This window comes from Brienomyrus brachyistius, chromosome 1 (genome assembly GCF_023856365.1).
Source record: "Brienomyrus brachyistius isolate T26 chromosome 1, BBRACH_0.4, whole genome shotgun sequence".
Classification (NCBI taxonomy): Eukaryota; Metazoa; Chordata; class Actinopteri; order Osteoglossiformes; family Mormyridae; genus Brienomyrus; species Brienomyrus brachyistius.
Window position 1 is genome coordinate 44,962,942 of NC_064533.1, and position 22,213 is coordinate 44,985,154.

At 42.6% G+C, this 22,213-nt stretch overlaps 1 protein-coding gene across 1 annotated transcript; it reads right to left on the reverse strand.

Annotated features, from left to right (window-relative positions):
* Positions 1 to 120: 120 nt before the first annotated feature.
* On the reverse strand, positions 121 to 19,297 carry rif1 (replication timing regulatory factor 1). The gene is made up of 36 exons (XM_049006311.1): positions 19,118 to 19,297; positions 17,943 to 18,055; positions 17,750 to 17,828; positions 17,428 to 17,524; positions 17,121 to 17,251; positions 16,629 to 16,723; positions 16,231 to 16,420; positions 16,046 to 16,138; positions 15,491 to 15,629; positions 14,673 to 14,824; positions 14,397 to 14,511; positions 13,865 to 14,041; positions 13,662 to 13,772; positions 13,432 to 13,494; positions 13,102 to 13,205; positions 12,713 to 12,799; positions 12,293 to 12,366; positions 11,582 to 11,762; positions 11,388 to 11,495; positions 10,926 to 11,075; positions 10,693 to 10,792; positions 10,234 to 10,510; positions 10,102 to 10,147; positions 9,720 to 9,922; positions 8,346 to 8,439; positions 8,125 to 8,247; positions 7,699 to 7,841; positions 7,087 to 7,176; positions 6,933 to 6,981; positions 2,987 to 5,626; positions 2,754 to 2,891; positions 2,530 to 2,607; positions 2,072 to 2,187; positions 1,122 to 1,275; positions 922 to 1,027; positions 121 to 692 (listed from the first exon to the last, which is right to left on the reverse strand). The coding sequence occupies exons 2-36, from the start codon at positions 18,041 to 18,043 to the stop codon at positions 478 to 480; spliced, it is 6,819 nt and encodes a 2,272-aa protein (XP_048862268.1). The 5' UTR covers positions 18,044 to 18,055; positions 19,118 to 19,297; the 3' UTR covers positions 121 to 477.
* Between the last annotated feature and the right edge of the window lie 2,916 nt (positions 19,298 to 22,213).

The window sequence follows — 22,213 nt, forward strand, 5'->3', positions numbered from 1 at the left end:
TGCTGGTCTTGTTATTTTTGCGACCCTCACTCTTACGCATTCCAAGCGCTATATGAAGCCCAATGACTTCCCTCCACGACATTTACAATCTTACAAAATAATGAGCACGCTGCACTCGAATCCATTTGCTCCTTTATTCATCTTGTACAATATTTCTTGAAGTGCTAAGTGAGTTAAGCCACTAGCATGTTAAAAAGTCATCTAGTCCGGGCACACCAGCACCACGGCCCTGATGCGTTCCCTCCAAACCTTCTGCTGCAATAATACCAAAATCCGTGTATTTTGATGGGGGGGGGGGGGGGGTGGGTTAAAGCAGCTATTAAAAGCAGAACAAAAGGGTTTAAATAGTTTTTAAAAAAATCCAAAGGCTTGTGAGGGACAAAACAGCCAAGGCTGAATTATGACTGTGTTGAAGAAGTTGCATGGAAGAGCAACTTCAGTGCCACTGCAGGGAAACAAACCATTTGACCAACAAGATCAGCCGTTATTGGTGCCGCAGGGCAGCCGGCTCTGAAGCTGAACCACAATGCTTCTCATCATGCCACTCAGCTGCTCGTGCATCACAACCAGATGTTCTGGTGAACAGTGGTCCAGCTCCTCCAGTGTTAAGCGTGAAGCCAACTCCTTCACCGCCAAAGGCAGATCCGTAGACTTCTGCTCTGCGGCCAGAGGAATGACGGACAGTTCCGTCTCTGCAGGGAAGAAATCATTACGTGGGTCATCAAGCGTGCCTCATTTTCCCAATACAGCAGAAATCTCCAACCAAAACAATTTGAAATCTTCTAGCTCAATTCTAGCTTGAAGCTAAATTTTGCGCGTCTTAATACATCACCATACCAGAAGGAAAAACAAGCAAAAATAACCATTAATACAAATGGAAGCCTATGAAAGAGACAGCATTCAGTATCAATGGGAACTCACCTATGACTTTCAGAGACACCTTATCCTGAGGTGCATCCGTCTCTTCTAGCTCAGAGGTCATTGATTCCATTTCATCAAAGGCCTTCAGATCATCACAACCCTTCCGCTTCAACATTTAAAGTCATTAAATGCTTGGTCAGAACCCCATACAAAGCTATTATTCAATAAAGCCTGTTCCACAAAATGTGAGTCCATATTACCTGTTGTTCGTGGTAGATTTTCAGAGCCTTCTTAACATTAGACAGCTTCGGGGACCGAATAGGCAGAGACTTGATCTCGCTGGGTGTAAGAGCACTTAAATCTCCTACAGTTTTAATATTTCTGGCTCGCACCAGCTGCCCAAATCCACGGGGCCTGAAACAGTGAGAAAGGTTCATGAGGGCTAGACTTTCGTCACCAAGGCATAATCCAAAACACTCTAGATCAGGGGTCACCAACATGGTGCCCGCGGACAAAAGGACCACGAGTCGTCCGCGGACCTGTTCCAAAAATAGCACAATTCACCAGTGAGCTACATCTACAATTTAATTTTATCCTGTTGCTATTCTTTAATCACATTTGCATCTACATAGATTTGAAAATGACAATAACTTAAAAAAAGCGTTAAACACATGTTTATTATACATGATGTTTAGATAAGTTTAGGAAGGTGTTTCAAACAGGTAGCCCTTCGTATGGCTCGGTACCCGTGAAGTAGCTCTGTTTCAAAAAGGTTGGTGACCAAATCTAGATATTACAAACTCAGGCATTTAACTAAAAAGGAACCAGACGGCTTCTCTCTCTCTCTCTCATATATATATATATATATATATATATACACATATATATATATATATATATATACACATATATATATATATATATATATACATACATATATATACATATATACATACATATATATACATATATACATACATATATATACATATATATACACATATATATACATATATATACACATATATATATATATATCACACAAAAATATTACAACTTTGAATACATTTTATATATTGAATACAATTTAAATGGGAGCAACTGTATCCTGATCTTATGTTCTTTAGAGAGACTTTGAGGGTTAGTTTGCCTACCGTTAAATACAAACTGCAAATCGCACCGCCGGCTTCAAAAACTTGCCGACACTCACCACATATTCGAGGTTAGCTGGGGCAAGATGGCCTCAACAGGAACAGAGCAGCCAACAAGGGCTGGGAAGACACAGTCCTTGGGAATAGGCTTGGGCTCCTGGCTCATCTCAGACATCTAGAATTGTGCAAAGCACACACACAATTATACACATTATAAACTATCAGGCTTTCCTAGCATCCAAGCCTCTCCAGTAATGGAGGAGCCATATGGTGCATTTAGAATTTATGAGTCTGGATATAAACGTTGAAAAATAACTCCCAGTTCTTTCTAGGTTACAGCACAAGAGACGAGACAATGGGAAAATCTTCCATGTGGTACAAGCAGGCCATAAAAGCCATGTCAGAATATCAAATATTGGAACACTAGTTTGACAGGGCACCAGAATGTGAAGGTACTCAGCAGGATAACTGAGCATGACCTCCTTAGCCAACAGCAAGGAGAATGTCCTGCACGTACCAGGCATTTCTTTGAGCTCTTGTATCCCGGGCTACGCAGATTCCGTGTCTGGATGCCTTTGGTTGGAGTTATGATGTACTAAAATTGCAAAGTCATGTGAAACATGAGGAAAATCTAGACGATTAAGCTGAGCTAGTGAAAAGTATCCAACAGAAAAATATATTTTCTGAGTCAAATTTACATAGCAGGATTGCCTGAGTATCTGAAATGCAAATGAAAGGTACCTTTGGCTGAACAGTAATAGCACTGTTCTTCGATCTTGGCGAGTTACTACCGGAGGATCTGATGACAGGACTTCGACGATCAATGTCATCTGCCAGTTCTTGATGATAAATTGGGTCAGCAAAGGACACCCTCCTAGACTACAAAGTTAAATAGCCAAATCGACATTAGTGAACTCACTCAAGACTGAGCGATCAAATCACTCAGCATAGCCAAACCACAACACAGACACTACCTTCGGCAGTGGAGATGGCGATTCCTCTTCCAGTAGCCTTTTCTGTCCCTTCTTGAGAATGCTGGCGGAAGGAGAAGCAGAAGCAGACCAGACACCTCGACTCTTCCCACTGCTGGGACTGTCCCCCACTTCTACCAAACCTGATACAGGATCCAAATACTTCTGTTTAGGTGGAGAGTCGACACACACAAGGGCCTGTGGGACAGCGGAAGGCTTGTCCGGCAAGGTGGCACAAGCAGCCACTACAGCCACATCTTCATTATTTGCGTGTGTACCCTCAACCTCTTCCAGCGTTGGGTTAGACTGCTCAAGTAAAGGAGCAACACTTTCATCTCCATTTAGCCCTTGGGGTTCTTCCGGAGCTGTACTATGCTCCTCTACACTTTCCTTCAAGGGCACGATTTCTTCAGGGTCACAAATATTGTCTGTTTGACATTCCTCTACATTTACCTCAAGTCCATTTGCACCTTCAACAATGGTGTCCTCAACCCCCAATGTCTCCTGATCATCTCCTTTACAAACAGAAATATCCGAATGCATTTCAATAGTGGAACTGGCAACAGATGGAGTGCTTAGTGTGCAAGACTCAAACACAGCATCATCTGTGCTGGAATCGCCAACATGGACGGGGGAGTCCGCAGGCTGGAATTCTACAGAGTCAGGGTCAGATGCAGCACTCTCTCTTAGACACTCTGTATTTTGAGAGTCACGCGAGTCAATGTCTTGAGGTAAGGGTCCACGCGTCTTGCAGTGGCAGCTCCTACCACGCCTACGCCCCCTTCCCCTCTTAGTATGTGGGCAAACATGCACAAAGTCACTCTTACTTGTCCCTTCCAAAGGTGTTGCAGAACCATCTTGAACTGCAGACCTGGTTCCCTTATTTTCAGTCCTTTCTAATACTACAATCATACTTTTCGCAACTTCAGCATTTGTTTCTAAAGGACATTTCACAGAAACATCTGAATCCACCGATTCTAACAATTTAACATCGTCCTGCAGCACCTCCTCTGCCTCCTTGGTCTCAGCTGGCTCCACTGTCTCAGAAATTGCAGCTTTGGATTCCGTCTCTTGAGCGAGCTCCGAGCTTTCCATTTTAGTCGGTAGCTGACTTTCCACTTGCTCGCCTCCCTCTGGCTGTTCAGCTTCATTTTTGGGCTGACTGGAAGTCAAGGCAGGACTTGACAGGTTTGGCTTTCTGCGTCGTTTTTTCGAGGTATGGCTATTGTCACAGGTTTCTGAAGCATCCGACTCGGAATTCTCAACATTGACCTGCAACCCCTGGGACGACCGCCGTGTCCGGTACCTAGCAAATCCCTGGGAAGGCTCTTGTGAATTCTCCTGTTTATCACCTATCTGCAAGGCTTTGTTTTCATTCAGGCCTTCATAAGGCGGTGCACTGCTTACTTCAGAATCTGCCTCTGTAGTCAGCTTTCTAGTTCGCTTGCCCTGTGAAGATCCCACGACTAGGCTAGGAGAAGAATCTGCAGAAGAGACATTTTGTGAACCCACAAGATCCACATTTTGGGAATCGTGGTCCTTGTTTAATAGTGTTGGCACCTTACTCACTTTACTTTGGGACAAAACCTCTGCCTCAGCCACGAGTAGCTGTGCTTTTTGCCCACTTTTTTCGCTATTTTTTGTTTCTTCTTCAGCGGATCTGTCACTCGTCTGATCTTTGTCCTCCAGCACTTCTCCATCAGACACTCTGCACTTCCTGCTCGGTCTACCTTGACTACTCTGCCTCGTTTTTGCGTGCTCTGTGCGTGTTCTGCTGCTCACTTTGTCCTCCAGTGCCAACTGCTCGACAGCATTCTTACTTCTTCTGCTTGATCTACCTTGTGACAAGATCTCCGGCTGAGTAGCTGGAGTTCTCTGTACATTTGCCCGATTCGTCAGCAGTTCCTTCGTACTCGCCTTCCCCAGCTTGTTTTTCTCATCAGCCACCGCTGCACCCTCACCGGGGCGCGCAGGCTTGCTTCTGCGTCGGCCTGATCGCCTGATTTCCACAGAATCTGGAGTATTCCGAAAGTTTTCGGAACTGTCCATGGCATCATTAGGGTGCTCTTCTAACGGAGTGCATTCCATAGACTCTGCTAAAGGAACGTCTGCCTCGGCATCTACTTGGGTGTTAGGTATGACACCTTCATCATCCTCTGTATCTTGGCCGCTATTTTTCACAACAGGATCTGCCTCATCTGCTGACTCCGCCTGCTGGTCTTCATTTTCAGGACGGCTATCATTTGGTCCGCTACTCATTTGTGAAGTCTCTTTCACTGTGGGATCTTGCATAGTCTCAGTGTTCAAAGGCGGAGCGTTGCTGACCTGATCTTCCGTTGTCCTGCTAAGCGAACCTGTAAATTTGGTGTTAGCAATGGGGCTAGCAGTTTTGCCTTCCTCATATTTCTCTAGGGTTATAAATGACTGCCGACGGCTGGGGGGCTTCTGGGGAGTCCCAGATACTACATCTGGGGATCCTGAAACATCGCAGTCATTGGTGCTGCCCTCCAAATTACTCTGCCTGGAAATATCACCCTCTTCAGCTGATGGGTCCTCATTGCAAGCACCTTCCTCAGCAGATTTGCTTTTTAATTTGACTGCTTCCTGAGCCAATTCTTCAGTGTCCATTTTTTCTTGTTGGGCCTATGAAATACAAAAAAAAAAGTATACATTGAAATATGAATCTCCAGAATTCTATTCAGAAAAGGCTAGACAAGTTAGGACACTCTCATACTGGCAATATATGCTCAATACCAATTTCAAAAGCAGGTAACACTAGTTAGAATTGATAAAATATTAATATATACTGCAGGTTTCCTGTTTCAATGGGAATGGAAATTTGTAAACAGCTTTTGCTGAAGAGCATTCCAGGTCTACATTTAAAAGTAAAGACAAAGGCTATAAGAGGGCACATATTTGCCAAGTGCCTTTCAGCAACAGCATTTTCAGTTTGCAACGCACCGTGAAATGAATTTATTTCTTGACACGGGGGACAATTAATTCTGAAGTAGATTTTCAACATGGAAAACATTATGCTAATTGTGGCTCCAAGTTGGTTATAGCAAGTGCTAGAGCGCTTAAAGACCCACCCACATCAGCCAGAGACCACCAACAGTTAAGACTGTCTGTTGGCTGTTATACAGAACTTGGATATTTTTCTGGAAACACGCCCAACATGCTAACTTATTTTATACGACATCATACAAATGTGTGCTTTTGCCTGTAAATTCAGACTGGCTTAATCTAATGGCAAGTTCACAATACATGTTTTTTAGCCCCAGTTTTCCTGGCAAAACTTTTTTGCCATCGTCAACGAACGCCCCGGATCAGCGGGAAATCAGCGTTGCTTGCCTCTTACAAATTGGCATTCAATTGCTTTTAGTTCAAAAGACGCGACTGGCTAGAGTCGCCGACGCATCGCAGATGCGCAGTGGAAATCTAGAAAGCTAAAATATATCTGGACCGGTCAGCGACTCCAAATCCAATTTCTGTGAATGTGCTGCAAGTGGCGACGAGTGCGGCAACGAGCTACAGCCAATGAAAGCGCAGGAGACGTGGCGAAGCGAGACTCGAGGGAGGGGTTTAACAAAAGGCTTAATTTGTTCAGAAACTCTTAGTGTTCAGAGTATACATATATCCGAGGAAAGGTTACACTTTACACACATGTGGTTAGTTTTTAAAAGTAGGCTTTACATCGAGTCTCTGCACATATTTACTCATTTATGATAGTATCACGCCATGCCACTCTGTCAGTCCATTAAAATCAGGCCATGTGCAACTGGGCAAATATACACGCAACACCAAATGTGAACAATTTCAGTAACCCAGGTTTAAACTGATTCTTAGATACTGAATTTTAACACTCATAGTGATATTAATATAGCCACCTTGAAGAACTGCAATTTGTAACAATATATCCCCTTCCCCCGCACTACTACTTAACACGCACCTCATTTACTGGGGTATCGGCAGCTTTGTCGTCTGCAGATAACTTATTCCTAAATGCAAACACATTGAGTAAAGTTAGTGACATGTCTGTCAGCACTAAACACCACACAAACACAAGCAACACAAAAGGAAAAACACAAACACAACTGACGTACATCAAGTCATCTTGAGACTGGCTGTACTGAGAAAAGAGGGTGGTGTCCAAAGACGCATCTAGGTTGTTGTACATAGCAGGAATATCAGTCCTGCAAAAAACATATGCAATATAAATACATAGACATACGAGAAGCATAATCCAACTTCCTACATATTACAATCTAATGTTTGACCAGAAGTTTTAGCATGGTTCCAAAACTGAAAATATCAATATTAGTGAATCAAGAACTTTACTCAGAAAAACTACTCAAAAGTTCAAAGTCTCTTGTTGCTAATTCTATCTGGTTATATCGACTCCTACTAGGTAAAAAAAAAAAAAAAAGCAATGACAGGGTGCCGAGTGATCTCGTAACGACATGGTTCAAAATCTTGCTTCACTAATTACAGTTTTAAAACAAGTTCCAATAGCACATACGTGGATCTCATTCTAAATGTCAAAAAGGCAAAGGTGGAATTCTGGTGCCAGTTCTGCCATAGCAGTGCCAGAAAAAAAAAAAAAAAAAAGTACTTTTTATAGGAATTTACAGCTAACTACCTTAAAATCAGAAGCTGTTGCGAACTAGACCAATTTAACACAAACTACTTAAGTAAGCCTGTGTAACAAACCTGACCTTTTAGTCCTCATTACTTCTTTCTGATGCTCTGTCAGCACTCGTTCCTTGGGCTCCGGAGGTATGAATACAAAATCCAAAGAGGCCTCCTCTTCCAGTAACTCTTGTCGAGGGTGCTTGGGTGATCCAAAATCAAGCTTACCCTGGGACAATAACCAAAACCAAAACATCAGGTTATCAGCCATCCGTTACATATCGGCCTAGCTGGACCAGCAATAGCCAACTGTATTTCCTTTAGGGCCAAATTCCATCAACAACAAAGCCAAGGGGTTTCCGATGAATTACTTGCAGCTCCCAGGTATTACTCCATCCCCACTAACCTCAAACATACTAACTACCTATGACTTCGTCTCTCTTACCGCCATTCTTATCTGTCAATCACCGCTTCTTACCAAAAAAGAGAAGTTGGGTACATCTCGCTCTTACCAATAGGGGTTTGGAAGGTGTTTTCGGACGGAGTTCCCCAGCCCGGGCCAGTAGCGAGTCTCGCTTTCCAGATGGTGTCACCCCGACTCCACTAATCTTTGTTTCAAGCTGAGAACATTCACCCTACACAGCCACAAACACACGAGCCAGACAAGCTTCATTAGTGATCCGTCGAGCGGAGGCAATTTAGAAAGGCTGTCAGTAGGAAGGATGGTACTTACTGAATACTGCCCACTGAAATCATCATTTAGATCTACAGCTTGAAATCCAGGCAAAATGATCATAGTGTTCTGCTTCACCTGGCTCAAAATCAACCTGCAAATTATACAGAGCATTCAGTCATGACTGGTGTTCCAGAGATCCACAGGGCGACTGCAAGGTAAATCACTCCCTGGACCAAACCAGCTGGGCACTCGTAAGGTAACAGGGATGATGTGTCTTCTCTGCCACTTATGTAATTCAAGGTTATTCTGATTAGATTGTTTCTAACTAATTCCTTCTGGACTTTGATGTTGCACAGGCTTTGCTTTAGCCAATTAAATGAACATCCACAGATGCAATAGGAAACCAGTCTGATTATTTCAAAGACCCCAGGGCAGCTACAAACGGGTAAAATCTCACCAAGTTGAGTACATTCAGCTCAGGGACTGACACCCACTCTGCCTGACTGACTCAACATAGAGGCTGCAAGGCAGTTCATCGCTGCCCAACATCAATGTAGCCACTCACCTCCAATTAATTAGTCAGAAAGCTTGAATCAGGGCACAATGGCCCACACCCTTAGATGAGGGGTGAGGGGTAGTGTTTCCCAACCAAATGCTTGGAGACCCCCAGACAGTGCACATCATGGTCCCTGCCAGCTCCCATCACACGAGTACCAGGTACTGAGTGTTCTTTGTTTGTACTGGTTTGAACTGTTTGGGGGTCCCCAAGGGCCAAGTTGGACTAGGATGAAAACTGAATGTAGAATCAGTCGGTGCTCAGGAGCCAACAGCTACAGAGACAGCTGGACTGCTAGGCTATCTTGTGAAGCCTTCATAAAGAGACCAAGGGAAAGAGTTCCACTGACATATCTGATGTTAAGATCTATTACCAGGATATTTCCCACAGCAAAGTAAACATCCGCCTATAGAACTGCTTATATGCTGAACCAAGCAGAAAAGTATTCAATAAAGTATTTAAAAGTAATGAAGATACAAAATTAATTCCATCTGCTCAATTTTTGCTCCACTACTTCAACTTGTTTTCCCAGCATTACCGGAATAACTTCTAAGTTGCCGCCAGAGCTTGTAGTGAACCAATCAGAAAAGGTTTATCACTATAAAGAAATAAATCACTAGAAGCTAAACCCAGCAGTAAAAAAAAAAAAGGTTCAGGAACTATCAAGGAACTACAGTCAGACCAAGTTCCCATGGAGGGAAAGTTACTGAAAAAGGTTCCTGTGCTGGAAAAGCGCCCTTTGTAATGAATCAGTTTTAAGTCAGATCAGACAAAATGTGTACTATGTGTCACATACAGCCATGTTTTGCACCACTAAGCATTCTGACCCGGTTTTAGGAGAAAAAGCTTAAGACACCAGCACCAGGCACACTTACTTTAGCTCCTCTGGGTAGTTGAGAACAGGGGCTTTCCCAAAGGTAGCATTCCAGAACTGAGTGACAAGTGTGCGGATCTGCTTGCTCTTGTGAGGCAGGAGTACACGAAGCAAGGGCACCAGCAAGACGAGGAGCTCGCTGTCATAGGCCATCACTGTTCGCGACTGCAGACAGGCCAGCATCTCACCAATGAGCTTCTCCAGCTGCAGTGAAGACATTCATCGCGAGAACTGAGCCATGCAAACACATCTATGATTCTGCAAGTTCATATCGATGTGTATTTTTGGATGTGTGTGTAATACCATAAATGAATTCAATGCCTAATTAAATGTCAAAACTCAATGTACAACAAAAAAAAAATCCATTGCACGTAAATCCTTACCTTCGGAGCGACACTTGAGAAGAAATCTGGCTGTTCATTCTGAGGTCTACAAATAAGAAATAATTAAAGATATATTCTACAAGGGTAAGGGAGCAAGGCCAAGGACATGTTCACTTAAGACGGGCTGCTGACCTTCCCGTTTGCTCAAAGAACGCAGCTAACGGAGCGGAGAAGCTGGACACGACCTCCCGGATGGCACTGGATACGGCAAGATTGTTAAAGAGAACAGACAGTGCGGCGAACAGAAGCGAGGCCGCTGCACACGCAGACGCCCCCGAGCTCTCCACAGTCTCAGAGGCCCCTTGGGAGAGAAGGGAGTCCAGGGACAGCAGGAGAAGCGTCTGAAAGCTGGCAAGGTTCCCCAGAGCCTTATTCTTCTTCCTTCCCCAGTTCAGCGGTGTGCGGGGAGCTGAAAGTAGGGAAGTGTGACTTAATATCAAAATCTGTATGCAAACACATATAAAATAAAATAAAAATATATATTATTAGTTAGTATAGAAACACCCCAACTATACAGAATTTTGTGTAGTATACTGTTAAACCCCCATAAAACAGGTTCAAAAGACAAGTATTGGACCAGAAATGCCTTACATTTAGTCTTCTGCTGAAACTTAGCAGTATAAGGAGAGAAGTCCACACATTCAATGATAACCAGCAGAATATTTGCGACTGCATCCAGTGTTGAAAGATTCTGCAAAATAAAAAGATGCAAATGAGCCACAGAGCAAAAAGATAAATGGACAAACGTGACGCTTTGAAATGAACCACAAACACTGAATGTAGCCTCCATTATAAACAAACACTGCTGCGTTTCAGAAACTCACCGCAAGTGCCTGTTGGTCTAAAGCAGCAACTATCTTGCAACACAGCTCCTCACAACACGCATTCTCTTCTGCAGTAGCAACCAGGGCAGAGCAGCGGGCAAAAGCTGTATACGTTCTAGACCATGTGCCCAGCAGGGACTTCTGAGTCATCTGCACACAAAATAAACACAGCAGGTTTTTTTTTTATTATATCACACTCTCATTGCAAACTTTATGCTGATATAATGCTCTGTTTTTATCCATTTTGCAGTCATTTTGTTTAATTCTCATTTATTTCTTAAAATTTTGCTTATACTACCACCTCTTTGCATTGCACGTTTCCTTCAAGCACAATCCAGAAAGAATTCTGCTACACAATAGTACAGTGTATGGTTGCGTGTGTGATGATACTTGAAAACCTTTCATACAAGTATCACTTTTCCCAGACACCCAGAGGAGGCAAAGGAAAAGCAAAAAACTTACCTGGGGTAGGGCCTGGCCAGGCAGCAGATGACTGAGGGGAAACATCAAGGCACTATACACTGCAGTAAAGTTATGTTCCAGAGCATCACCTTGGTTTACCTCATTGGTCTGAAACAGGGGTACAACGCAAGTGTCATGTGTACAGCAGGGGCCTTGCATGTGTCAGTTTTCGGTCTTTTTTCCTTTGAATATACCAGCATGATCGTGTCCGTCAGCGGGTCGACCACAATGCTCCACATCCTCCAAAGGTGCTCCTTGTCTCTCACAACATCTGCAGCACGCCCTATGATCCTGAGAAGTGATTCGCTGAAGGCTAGAGAGGATGTGGGCCCTGAAAGGCCGCAGCTGACCAAAAACTCAAGGCAAGCGAAAAACCTGCAGAAAATGACAGCAAGTTCAAGCAAGCAAGAAGCACAGGAAAGGCTGAGCCAAATAAGCATAGAGTTAAGCATTTCCAGCGTTGACGTCATGGACTACGTCGACTAAACACGGTAGCTCTACTTCATTTAGTGATGCAAGGGAACATCAATCTTTCGTTGGCCACGGGAAAAAGCAGCAGAAGTCTAAGCAGGGGGACCAAAGCTTATCAATACCTTTACTACCCTTTATGATCAGAATGACAAAAATGGCTAGAGATTTGAAGAACAAAATCGGTGGAGAAAAACTCCCAGGTGGCAACGACCTAAAATAAAATTATTGTACTGCAATGCCATAGACCTCTGTATGTTTCTACGTCATGTTATTAGTTTTGATTTATTCCGTTAATTATTTCTCATTTGAAATAGAGTTTAGCTTTCGATGTGGTTACGTCAGTTATAAATCACGCATGAACCAGCCCTTAAGCAAATCCCAGCAATGTTACACAGCCCTTTCACTTGCAAGAAAAACATGACAGAAATTCCTACCTCTCATCCAGCACAAACGAAGGCAAGAAGCAGCTGTTAAAGAACAAATCGAAGAGGAACAATGCCGGGGTACCCTGAAAAGATAGGGTTGGGGGAAAATATGGATTTACATGTGCAATAGATACAATGGCAGGCATATCCAAACATATTTGAAATTAAACCAGTCCTGAGACCACTTGACTTTTATATTAGCAAATAAATCAGGGCAGGGGGGGCGGGAGGACCAAAAGATTATACATTTTTCAGCATTTTCAGAACATTTTGCAACTCATTTGCAGAGTGCCCCAGTCATGATATGGTCTTGGTCAACAAATGCTAGAACTTGCTAAACATCTAAACATTAGATATTCAAACATTTCAGTGCATGGGAAGCCATGTAACAAAAACAACAGAATTTGTGGAACAAAAAGCTACACGTACATTTAAAACATCCATATTGGCCACCTGATACGCAGCAGAACCCAGTATCTTGCAAGGAAGTCTGTTTACTGTAGCTTCAAGAAGAGCCTATGGTACAATCAAAGAACAATAACCTAGAAGCATCCTTTGTGTTACGACTGATTAACAAGACAAATTAAATACCACCCAATTTCAAGACAACTACATGCAAGTACAAAATCCATTATGGAACACTGATGTTGCAAACAAAACAAAGCAAATACGAAACAAAAGAAAAACATGCCTGGTTGCCTTTAATAAACCTGGGATTGCACTGGGAATGTATACGACGCAGGTGTGCATATATCCACAAGATATGATTTGCATATTAGCTTTTCCAACAGCCTCGGAATTCTAGCAGCCATACTTACCAAGGTGTGGTTAGTGGGAAGGCTCTCGGAGGAGACCACGGACTGCAGGGTCTGTAGCAGCAGGGTTAGCACTTCAGAGCCCTGCCTCTCCTTCTTATTGCCAGCTGTAATGAACACAGGCCAATGAGCGCGCACACGCAGCAAGATGTTAATTCCTATTTGCTTTATACAGCCGAGAATAAATACAGTAAAGGGATTTTCAAATTAAAGCAAATTAAAAAGACAGACAGATATAGAGATGGATATGTAGATAGAGATATATTTACAGATAGAGACAGACAATTTCACTGATTTAAGAATCTCGAGTGAGATCAAATTCTGACCACTTACCTGTTTCTACCGCAGCCACAACTAACCCAATGAGGTTATTCCAAATTAGGACAAGTAAGGCATCTGTGGCAAAATGGGATAAGAAAATATGAGTCCTTTCGCCAAGAGGTCGATAAGTTTCCAAACAGACCACCAACACTCATTACGTAAATTCTTTAACGATACTGATTTGACAATACTGATGAAGTATCGTCTGAAATTAGACTAAAAAATCCATTGGAGCACGTTACCTGAGGCATCTTTGCCAGCAGTGATGAACCCATCCCTAACTGCACCGATAAGAACACTTGAGAACTTGTTGAAAGTTGATGGGCTGGCTAGTAAAGGACAGATCAGGGGCTCTGGTAGACAAGCAGGGGAGAGGTCACAATTACACCAATCATCCAAGTGAGCAGATAAGTGCACACGTTTTAAACTAGGAAGAGACTCTCACCCAGGCTGAGTTGTAGCTTATGTTGAGCTGCAGCGTCTGTAACCGCGGGACCCATACAATAGTGTAGCAACATCTCCAGCCCCAGAAGCTGAATGGAAGTGAAGGGCTGCTGCCCATTTACACTGCTGTTCAGATTCATCCTGGGAGTTGAACACGGGCTGTTTAGGGTAAGGTTACCTGGAAGACAAAGAGGAAAAGGGCTGTGGCCATGAGGACAGAAATCAAGCAAACCGTCATCAACGTTAATTACACAAGCCTCTAAAGCAACTAGGGAATGATATACAAACCATGGGTCCCACTCCTAAACAGCTAAATTAATGCTTTATTCCTAAGATTTATTAATGTAGTGGCGCATAAAAAAGCATTTAAAAAAACTGAATATTTTATATATTGTGCATATTGGGTATCCTGGTTGTATTACTGAACTTGGCTTATAGGTGCGAGACAGCGATTACCCTTCTTAAATTTCAAAGTACACTGCATCTAAAACAAAAAACTGCCTGAACCGGCTGGGCCAGTGTGCTCATTTTACCTGCTTTAGGTGTACAGGATACAACACTGGTATTCTGACTGGTGTTTCTGGCAGGAGTCGGAGTTTGGGACTGCGATTCTGCATTTATTGCACTCTGGAGGAGAGGAATGCCAACCTACACACAGAATAAAACCTCATAAACAACATCTACGGAGACCTGAAAAGGGGCAATGACAACATTTACAGAAACTTGTAGATCGCAATTTACATGCCTTACGATACCATAAAATGACACGCGTATGAAGCAGCAGCCTTCAGTCTGATGTGATTAAATACCTGCTCAAAGTTGGTTGCCAGATTGGGACCCAGTTTGACCACCAAGTACCACCACACTTCCAGTTTAGTGAGTAGTAAGGCCTCTGTCCTCACTTGGATGGAGCTCAGTGGCTGCATGAGCAGTTTCAGGCGCTTGGTGCTGCACAAGATCTCTGCCAGAGAGCAATTAAAGAAAAAGGTCTTAGCCTCAGGTCCAGATTGCGGCAAGAAACTGCGGAACAGGTGCCGTAGAGAGAGAAGCATCTACTTCAAACAGCAAAGAAAAAAAAACCGCGAGGTACAAACCCCTTTCAATTAAGGTTCAGCGATACTCCGGCCAACAGTTTAAAAAAAGAACATATATACTATATTAGCCCTCTGGGGTCGAGTGTATCGCAGCCGTCCTTATAAACTATACGTGGACTGTGGTCAACAGTGGTTTCCAACTTTCATTTCACATGAGTGCCTTGCACAACCACCAGCTATGTCCAATACTGGTACCACCCCTCCTAATATGTGAGCAACGATGCACCAAGAAGCTAATAAGTCACCAGTCATGGTAAATGGTAAATGGACTGCATTTATATTGCGCTTTCCTACTCCTACTAGCACTCAAGCGCTTTACATTTCATGCCTCACATTCACCCATTCATCCACAGACCGGTGGCGGAGGCTGCCATGCAAGGTGCCAACCTGCTCACCGGGAGCAATTTGGGGTTCAGTGTCTTGCTCAAGGACACTTTGATGGGGTCAGGAGGAACCAGGGCTCGAACCTGCAACCCTCCAGTTGCCGAACGAGAGCACTACCTCCTGTGCCACCATCTTCCCCTGCATCTCACCTGCATTGAGGGCAAAGTTGTCAATGAGGCTTTTCCAGGCGATGAAGGCGATCTTCTTGATAACTGGCGAGGAACTTCGGAAACCCAGCTCCTCCAGATGCAGCAATGAGTTGATGAAAGGGCCTCCTCGATGAAGAAGCTGAATATAGCAAATACAATGTATAAATACAAAGGAAACCCTCGGCACAACCGTGCACGATTCAGAATTCAGCCATATTTTGGCCTAAAAAAAAAAAAATATATATGCATATCCTGTATGAGACTTATGAATAAAGATTTAAATGTCATTCCTCTTGGTCTTCCACAACCTTCGGATCATAAAGGGCATTAGATTAGCTAGACTTGAGTGAAAATGTTTGTAATCTGCCTTCCAACTCTAACCAGAGTAGTATTAAAATTAAAAATTGAAAGAAAATGTGAATGACTAAGCTGTACTGGTGACTGACTAACGAACGATTTCATCAGTGTTCTACACAGCATCCAACGTTATGACATGGAGCAGAGACTAAGCACAATTGAGTTATCTAGCAATTTGCAAGCGTGTTGCGCTCTTACCTTTCCCAGGAGTCTTACAAACAAAGGCCAGAGTTTCAGAACATTGCTCTCATTCTTGGAGGAGAACAGTTTCTGGAGCTCGGGAATCAGCTTCTAGAAAATGGCGGAGCCGAACAGCATGAGAGAGATGAACAGCCGAGCGCAATCAGTGCGTCACAAACAATGACTGATAAGGTTTCGCTTACTGAGGACATAAGGGGCTCGATGATGGCCGCGACCTCTTGCTGCTTCTTGAGGAGCAGAGGCAGGCCCATCTCCAAGGCGGCCGCGGCCCGCAGACGGACCTTTGAGGCAGAGTGGACCACCAGAGGAATGACGAGTTTGGCCCACTGCACTGCCGCCTCACCCATCTGAACAGGGGCCTGCTCCAGCAGTCTAACCAGTGTTAAAAAAAAATAAAGAAAGAAAAGTAAATGACTGTACTGGCGACAGACCAATGTACTATTCAACTGGAACTCTATACAGCATTCAATATTATTACACAACGGATCTACTGACCCTTTGGAATGGAGGTACAAATACATGGAACATGAACTCAAGTGAATATCACAAAACCACATCTACAGCCACGTGACTTGCTTGCCTGATGACAACATTAAGCGCCTCATGGCCAATAATAACAGACTGGATGTCCTCCCTTGCTTGCACCACTTCCAGTGATTTCAGAATGTCTGGCACCTGAAGGATTAACAGATGAATTGACCATACGATGCACAACAGGCCACGTTCATGTCAAAAACATTACAGAATTCAACTGCAAGAAAACTAATTATAAGAAATGTATACACACGCACGCATGTGTGTGGACCATTTTATTAATAAAACTCATGCTGACTAGAAGAATTACCCTCCCACAAGTTGGTCCAATTGAGTAGATTGTAAAGACTAAAGTTTACAAGCTGTTCATCTGAACTCTGAAATCTTACAATTTAGCCATGCTTCATGCAAAAAGCCCCTAACCATCTCCACATTAGCTAGAAGCTTTAACCTCTAAAATTAGGCACATCTCGTTTTTTTTGTGATGCATGATGTCTTATAATTCATAGAGAAAAATTATTTTCTGCAGCTCACTCACCTTCTTGGCGACCACCTCCACAGGGAAGTTTTGCTTAGAAATCACCCACAAAGCCCGTGTACATGTGTTTTTATCTTTGACATTAACAACCAGGGAGGTAAGAGACACCAGAAATTCTTCTGAAATGTTATCTGAATTAAAAAAAAAAAAAAACACAAAAAAAAACAAAAAACAGAAGAATTTGAAGACCAAAACAAAAATATATATACACAGTCAAACGTTCAGTATAAATATACTCAACTGCTACAAATAAAAAGTAACGATAGACAGAAATGAACACAAAGCCCTTCACTGGCAGAATAGCTACCTGGGATCCCAGAGACAACGTTACTGTGGAAGACGCAGAACCCCAAAGCTTGCAATGCAGCCTGGCTCAGTTCGGTGTTTTGACTTGAGATGTGAGTCTGACAAATACGAATTAAAAAAAAATATATATATATATATCATTTGGCACGACTTCATTTTGCACAAGCAGCGCAACAAATAAAACCATGTGGATTTGACATCAAGGGAGATCTATGAAAAACAAAGGCTTGAAAAGAGCTGGCAGTGGATCCCAATACCGAATACCATACATTAAGCTGTTTTAACACTTTTCCCAAAATGCAACAGCTAAGTAATTCCCATACCTGTAAAACTTTTCCCAAACGTGGAAAGTGCTTTATTACTGCAGGCAGAAAATTACGTCCATCCTCTCCACTCAGCCGACTGAAGAGTAAGAAAACAGTGAAGCACAGACGCTCAGACGTTATAGCGCTGAACTGCCCAGACACCATAAATGCAAATCTCACTAAACTCTAACATGGCTGGGTACGAATGTACCTTGTGATGGTCAGATATGCATCGGTTTGCTCTGTCTGACCCACACTCGAGTCCTCCAGGGACTCTAGGAGAGGGAGGAGGCTGGAGGTGGTCGAGGTCATTGTCCTTACAACCTGAAAAACAGCACAGGAATGCCCAGGCATAGGATCACCAAATCCAAAATGACTCCAGATGACGTCTTATTGTTTCACACTTAAATGGATTCAAGTGGGTTAAAATTCACTTCGGGAAAACAGGAGACATATGATACACTAATTTTCTGATCACATGTACATCTTCTTGACTACAACAGCACCTGCTACCCTCGTGCATTTAGCTAAAAAGATTTACAGCAATAAAAGAAAATAATATATGAAGCCAAATGGTTAGAAAAGTACCACCAATATAAATGAGGTATTCGCGACGATTAAAGGGACGGTTGTGAAGGGAAACCGTTTCACAATTACATTCTAAGTTGTAGACAATGTGACAATTCATTTGAACGACAGTTTGAACACAACCAATTTTGACTGATCCAAACAAATCATTGCAATAAGACGTTTACATAATGTACCATACACCTAGAATATTTAAGTTTCTTGTATAGTTTTTCACGGGAAGCAATAAAAAAAAATCACATGTTCAAACAGCGACAGTTATTTTTACATGTGACTTCGGATTCGTCCAATTGTTTACATTCTAAACGGGGTATGATCGTAAAAACTAATAATGAACTTTAATATGGAATTATACATTATATTCAATCATGAGACACAGATGAAACAAAGAAACATAATATTCAGAAACATTAGTACATGCATTAGTGGGAAAAAAACGGCACAAACATTGCAGGTTCTTTAAGTTTTAACCAGCAAAATACATAACCTCTATATAATTGGGATACGACAGCATATTTAGGGTCGATAATGCTGGACTCGTGTGCTTTAAACTAGTAGTACACATTAATTAAAGAATTTAAGTAAACAGTATATGTTAACGTAAACAACATTTGATTATTGGTACTTTAGTCACTCTCAACATTGTGCTAAAACTATATTCCACGTTGCCCGCAATAGCAACGCCAAGTTTTCAGCGTCATGGCAAACTATCTGACTGCGTAACTCCATTACAGGGCACCGAAGCTAAGGTAACATAGCCAAGCAGCTAACCAGAAACATCTAAAACACATTTCTTACCTCGGTACTTTTGACGTAACACGACAAAACTCGAAATACATGTAATATCCAAGTAAGCTACAAAGCTATTTACAGGAATACCTAATTGAAAATGCTTTATTTTGAAATAAGAGTTCGCTTAGCCCTCCAAGACCGCTCCAATCCCCGCGAAAACACTGGCGCCAAACAACGCACGCCGCATCCCCGTGACCTTTCACCCCACGTACTGGCTCCGCCTACCATGAATAATTCACATTCTTTCGCTGTGCGCTGCGTACTGTGCAATGCTTATAATACACGTGTTGCAGATGGGCTGCATTTATCAAAATACTGGAAAATAACAATATAGACGATTGATTTAATAACAGCACCAGAGAAATCTAGGGTTTAAATCAAGTCTTAAAAAAATGTGTTTATAAACAGAACGCAGTATAATGAACTGTATCTGAATAAACTGCCTATGCTTTGTCATGTATAAATGCAGCGTTTGATTTTAATGAGCCTTACTCATTAACAGAAGGAAATGAGGATCATTTTCACATTTCCAAGGTACTGGATTTAAGTTCCCAGTAGAAACTGGACAAAGTCACCAGAATGGTAAACAACCAATCTGCACGAGGCAAGGAAGCACTGGGGATTGAACCCAGGACTACATACATGCAAAGCATGTGCGCTACCATTGAGCTACATCACCCCAAAATCTCCGGAATGTTGCTGAAATAAGCCATTTCAAATATCAAAACAGGCCCTTGCACATCCATAATCTTAATATATCTCCTTCCCTGATACCAAAACAATGCTGATTTTGCATAAGCATAAAAATCTGCAGCTTAGTTAACCGGAAAAAAAACACCTTTCATATGCGTCACAACCCATATTCAGATGCCGTGCGAGATATCGCCTGTGTTTTTGGGTTATGGTTTTGGATTGTGATTTGAAAATAAAATTAGCATATTCACAACTGGACCCCCCCCCCCCCCCCACATCATCATGTCACATAAGGTCTTTTATATCTTAAGTTTTAAATTTCATGTCCTGAATTTTTTTCAGATGTGAAGTGAGGAGATGAAGGTGTGATATCTAGGCCTCCTGATAAACTGGCAGGAAAATACAAGTCGTACTGCCCTTGTTCCATAAAAGATCCCTGCATATCAATGCATACATTTTGAGCTATTGTAGATTTATGCATCAATGAAGCAGATTCTTTTACAAGTGGCACTGCAGTTTCACATCTGCATGCAATTAAATGAACTGGTGTCTCTGAATTGTAGATTGCTCGCGTGTGTGTATGCTGGATTCTGTGGTGAACTTGTTCAGGGTCTAATCTTAGTCTGCACTCAAGTAACTCCATGATTCTGTACCAGAGAAGCTGCTGGAAGATGGATGGATCTTACTGGCTATTTAAAGGAGGTCTTCAAAAGCACATCACACATTTTGTAATGTTATTCAATACACTCTGTCCAGGACATTCGCTTGCATTCAGCTCTGACCAATCAAATTTCAGGACCCATCTTTTGTGAGCCACGCCCTCAGCAATCCACTGGAGGTGAATGATCATGCCATCTGCTGGGACTCTCCCAGCATTACTGGGAGATCTGGAACTAACTACCAGGGTCACTGGCATCTACAGTGATCTTTGTGGGGTCTTTTTTTATTGTTTTTACTTCACTTCTTGTTTTCTTTTAGAGGTGCCTGTCCATCCCACTCTTACTAAATAAGGGAAATAAGGCCGCAATTTCCACCTGCTCATTGGCTGGGGGGTTCCCTCTTCTCCTGGGCTTTTTCTCAATAAAAACACTCGGTGGAGGGCCGCTGCTCATACGCCTACTGTTGCCAGTGTGCTTTTATTTACCATGACCCTGCCACGACAAAATTTTACTTTCATGCAAGTTTTAAACTCTTTACGTACCAGAATTTTCACATTCTTTTTTTTTCTTGTCACATCTGCAGTTGAAAAAGGTTCAATATTCGCCCATTGTCTTAAACTGTGTATCCTATTCAGGGTTGTGGGGGGGGGGGGCTCTGGGACCTATCCTGCAGGCAAGGAACAAACCAGGTTGGGGCACCAACCCATCACAGGGCACACACACACAATTTGGTAGCTCCAATCAGAGCATGCTTTTGGGCTGTGAGAGGAAATGTGAGTACATGCAGGAAACCTCACAACGACATGGGGAGAACATGCAAATTTCACACACTGAACTCTAATAGAGCTTTGAACCCTGACCACAGATGTGTGAAGTAACAGCACTAACCACTGCACCATCATGTCACCCCAACTTCATCATAATTTTTATTATGGTCATAATAATAATAATCCATCCATCCATCCATCCATTCATTCATTCATTCTCCAAACCGCTTATCCTACTGGGTTGCAGAGGGTCCGGAGCCTATCCCAGAAGCAATGGGCATGAGGCAGGGAACAACCCAGGATGGGGGGCCAACCCATCGCAGGCACCTCAGACACCATTCACTCACACAGGCAATTTAGCAACTCCAATTAGCCTCAGCATGTTTTTGGACTGTGGGGGGAAACCAGAGTACCTGGAGGAAACCCCACGACGACATGGGGAGAACATGCAAACTCCACACACATGTGACCCAGGCGGAGACTCGAACCCAGGTCCCAGAGGTGTGAGGCAACAGTGCTAACCACTGCACCACCATGCTGCCCCCAATAATAATTAATTAATAATAAAATTATTATTATTATAATTATATTTGTATTTGGATAGAAAACCCCAACAGTTAGGTAAACAAATATAATTTGTAAAGTTAAGAAATTGAAATTGATAGGGAAAGCAAGTAAGGCAGAGGATTTTTATTTTTCCATTATATGTTTATATAATACACTTTATTTTTTCATTCTGTGATGATGTTCCCTCAGAGTGGGAGTTCTGGAATTTTCATATGATGTGCTGAGATGCGGTAGACAGTGCAGACAAACAGAACAAGTGAAAAACTTAAGCCAGTGCACTGATTACCTTTGGTGACAACATTAAATAGACCAAAGATAGACTGATATTGGACAGAGGAAATGCTGACCTTTATGCTGCTTCCTGTAGGGATATGATACGTCGCAGAACCCACAAATAAAATGAAATATCCATTCCC

What these genes read in the sequence shown, in the direction of transcription:
- rif1 (XM_049006311.1), bottom strand. Translation starts at nt 18,043, where the DNA reads ATGACCTCGACCACCTCCAGCCTCCTCCCTCTCCTAGAGTCCCTGGAG. An exon ending in TCGAGCCCCTTATGTCCTCA is followed by an intron (nt 16,139 to 16,230) that starts GTAAGCGAAACC and finishes GCCATTTTCTAG; the next exon opens with AAGCTGATTCCCGAGCTCCA. An exon ending in ATTTCAGTGGGCAGTATTCA is followed by an intron (nt 8,248 to 8,345) that starts GTAAGTACCATC and finishes GTGGCTGTGTAG; the next exon opens with GGTGAATGTTCTCAGCTTGA.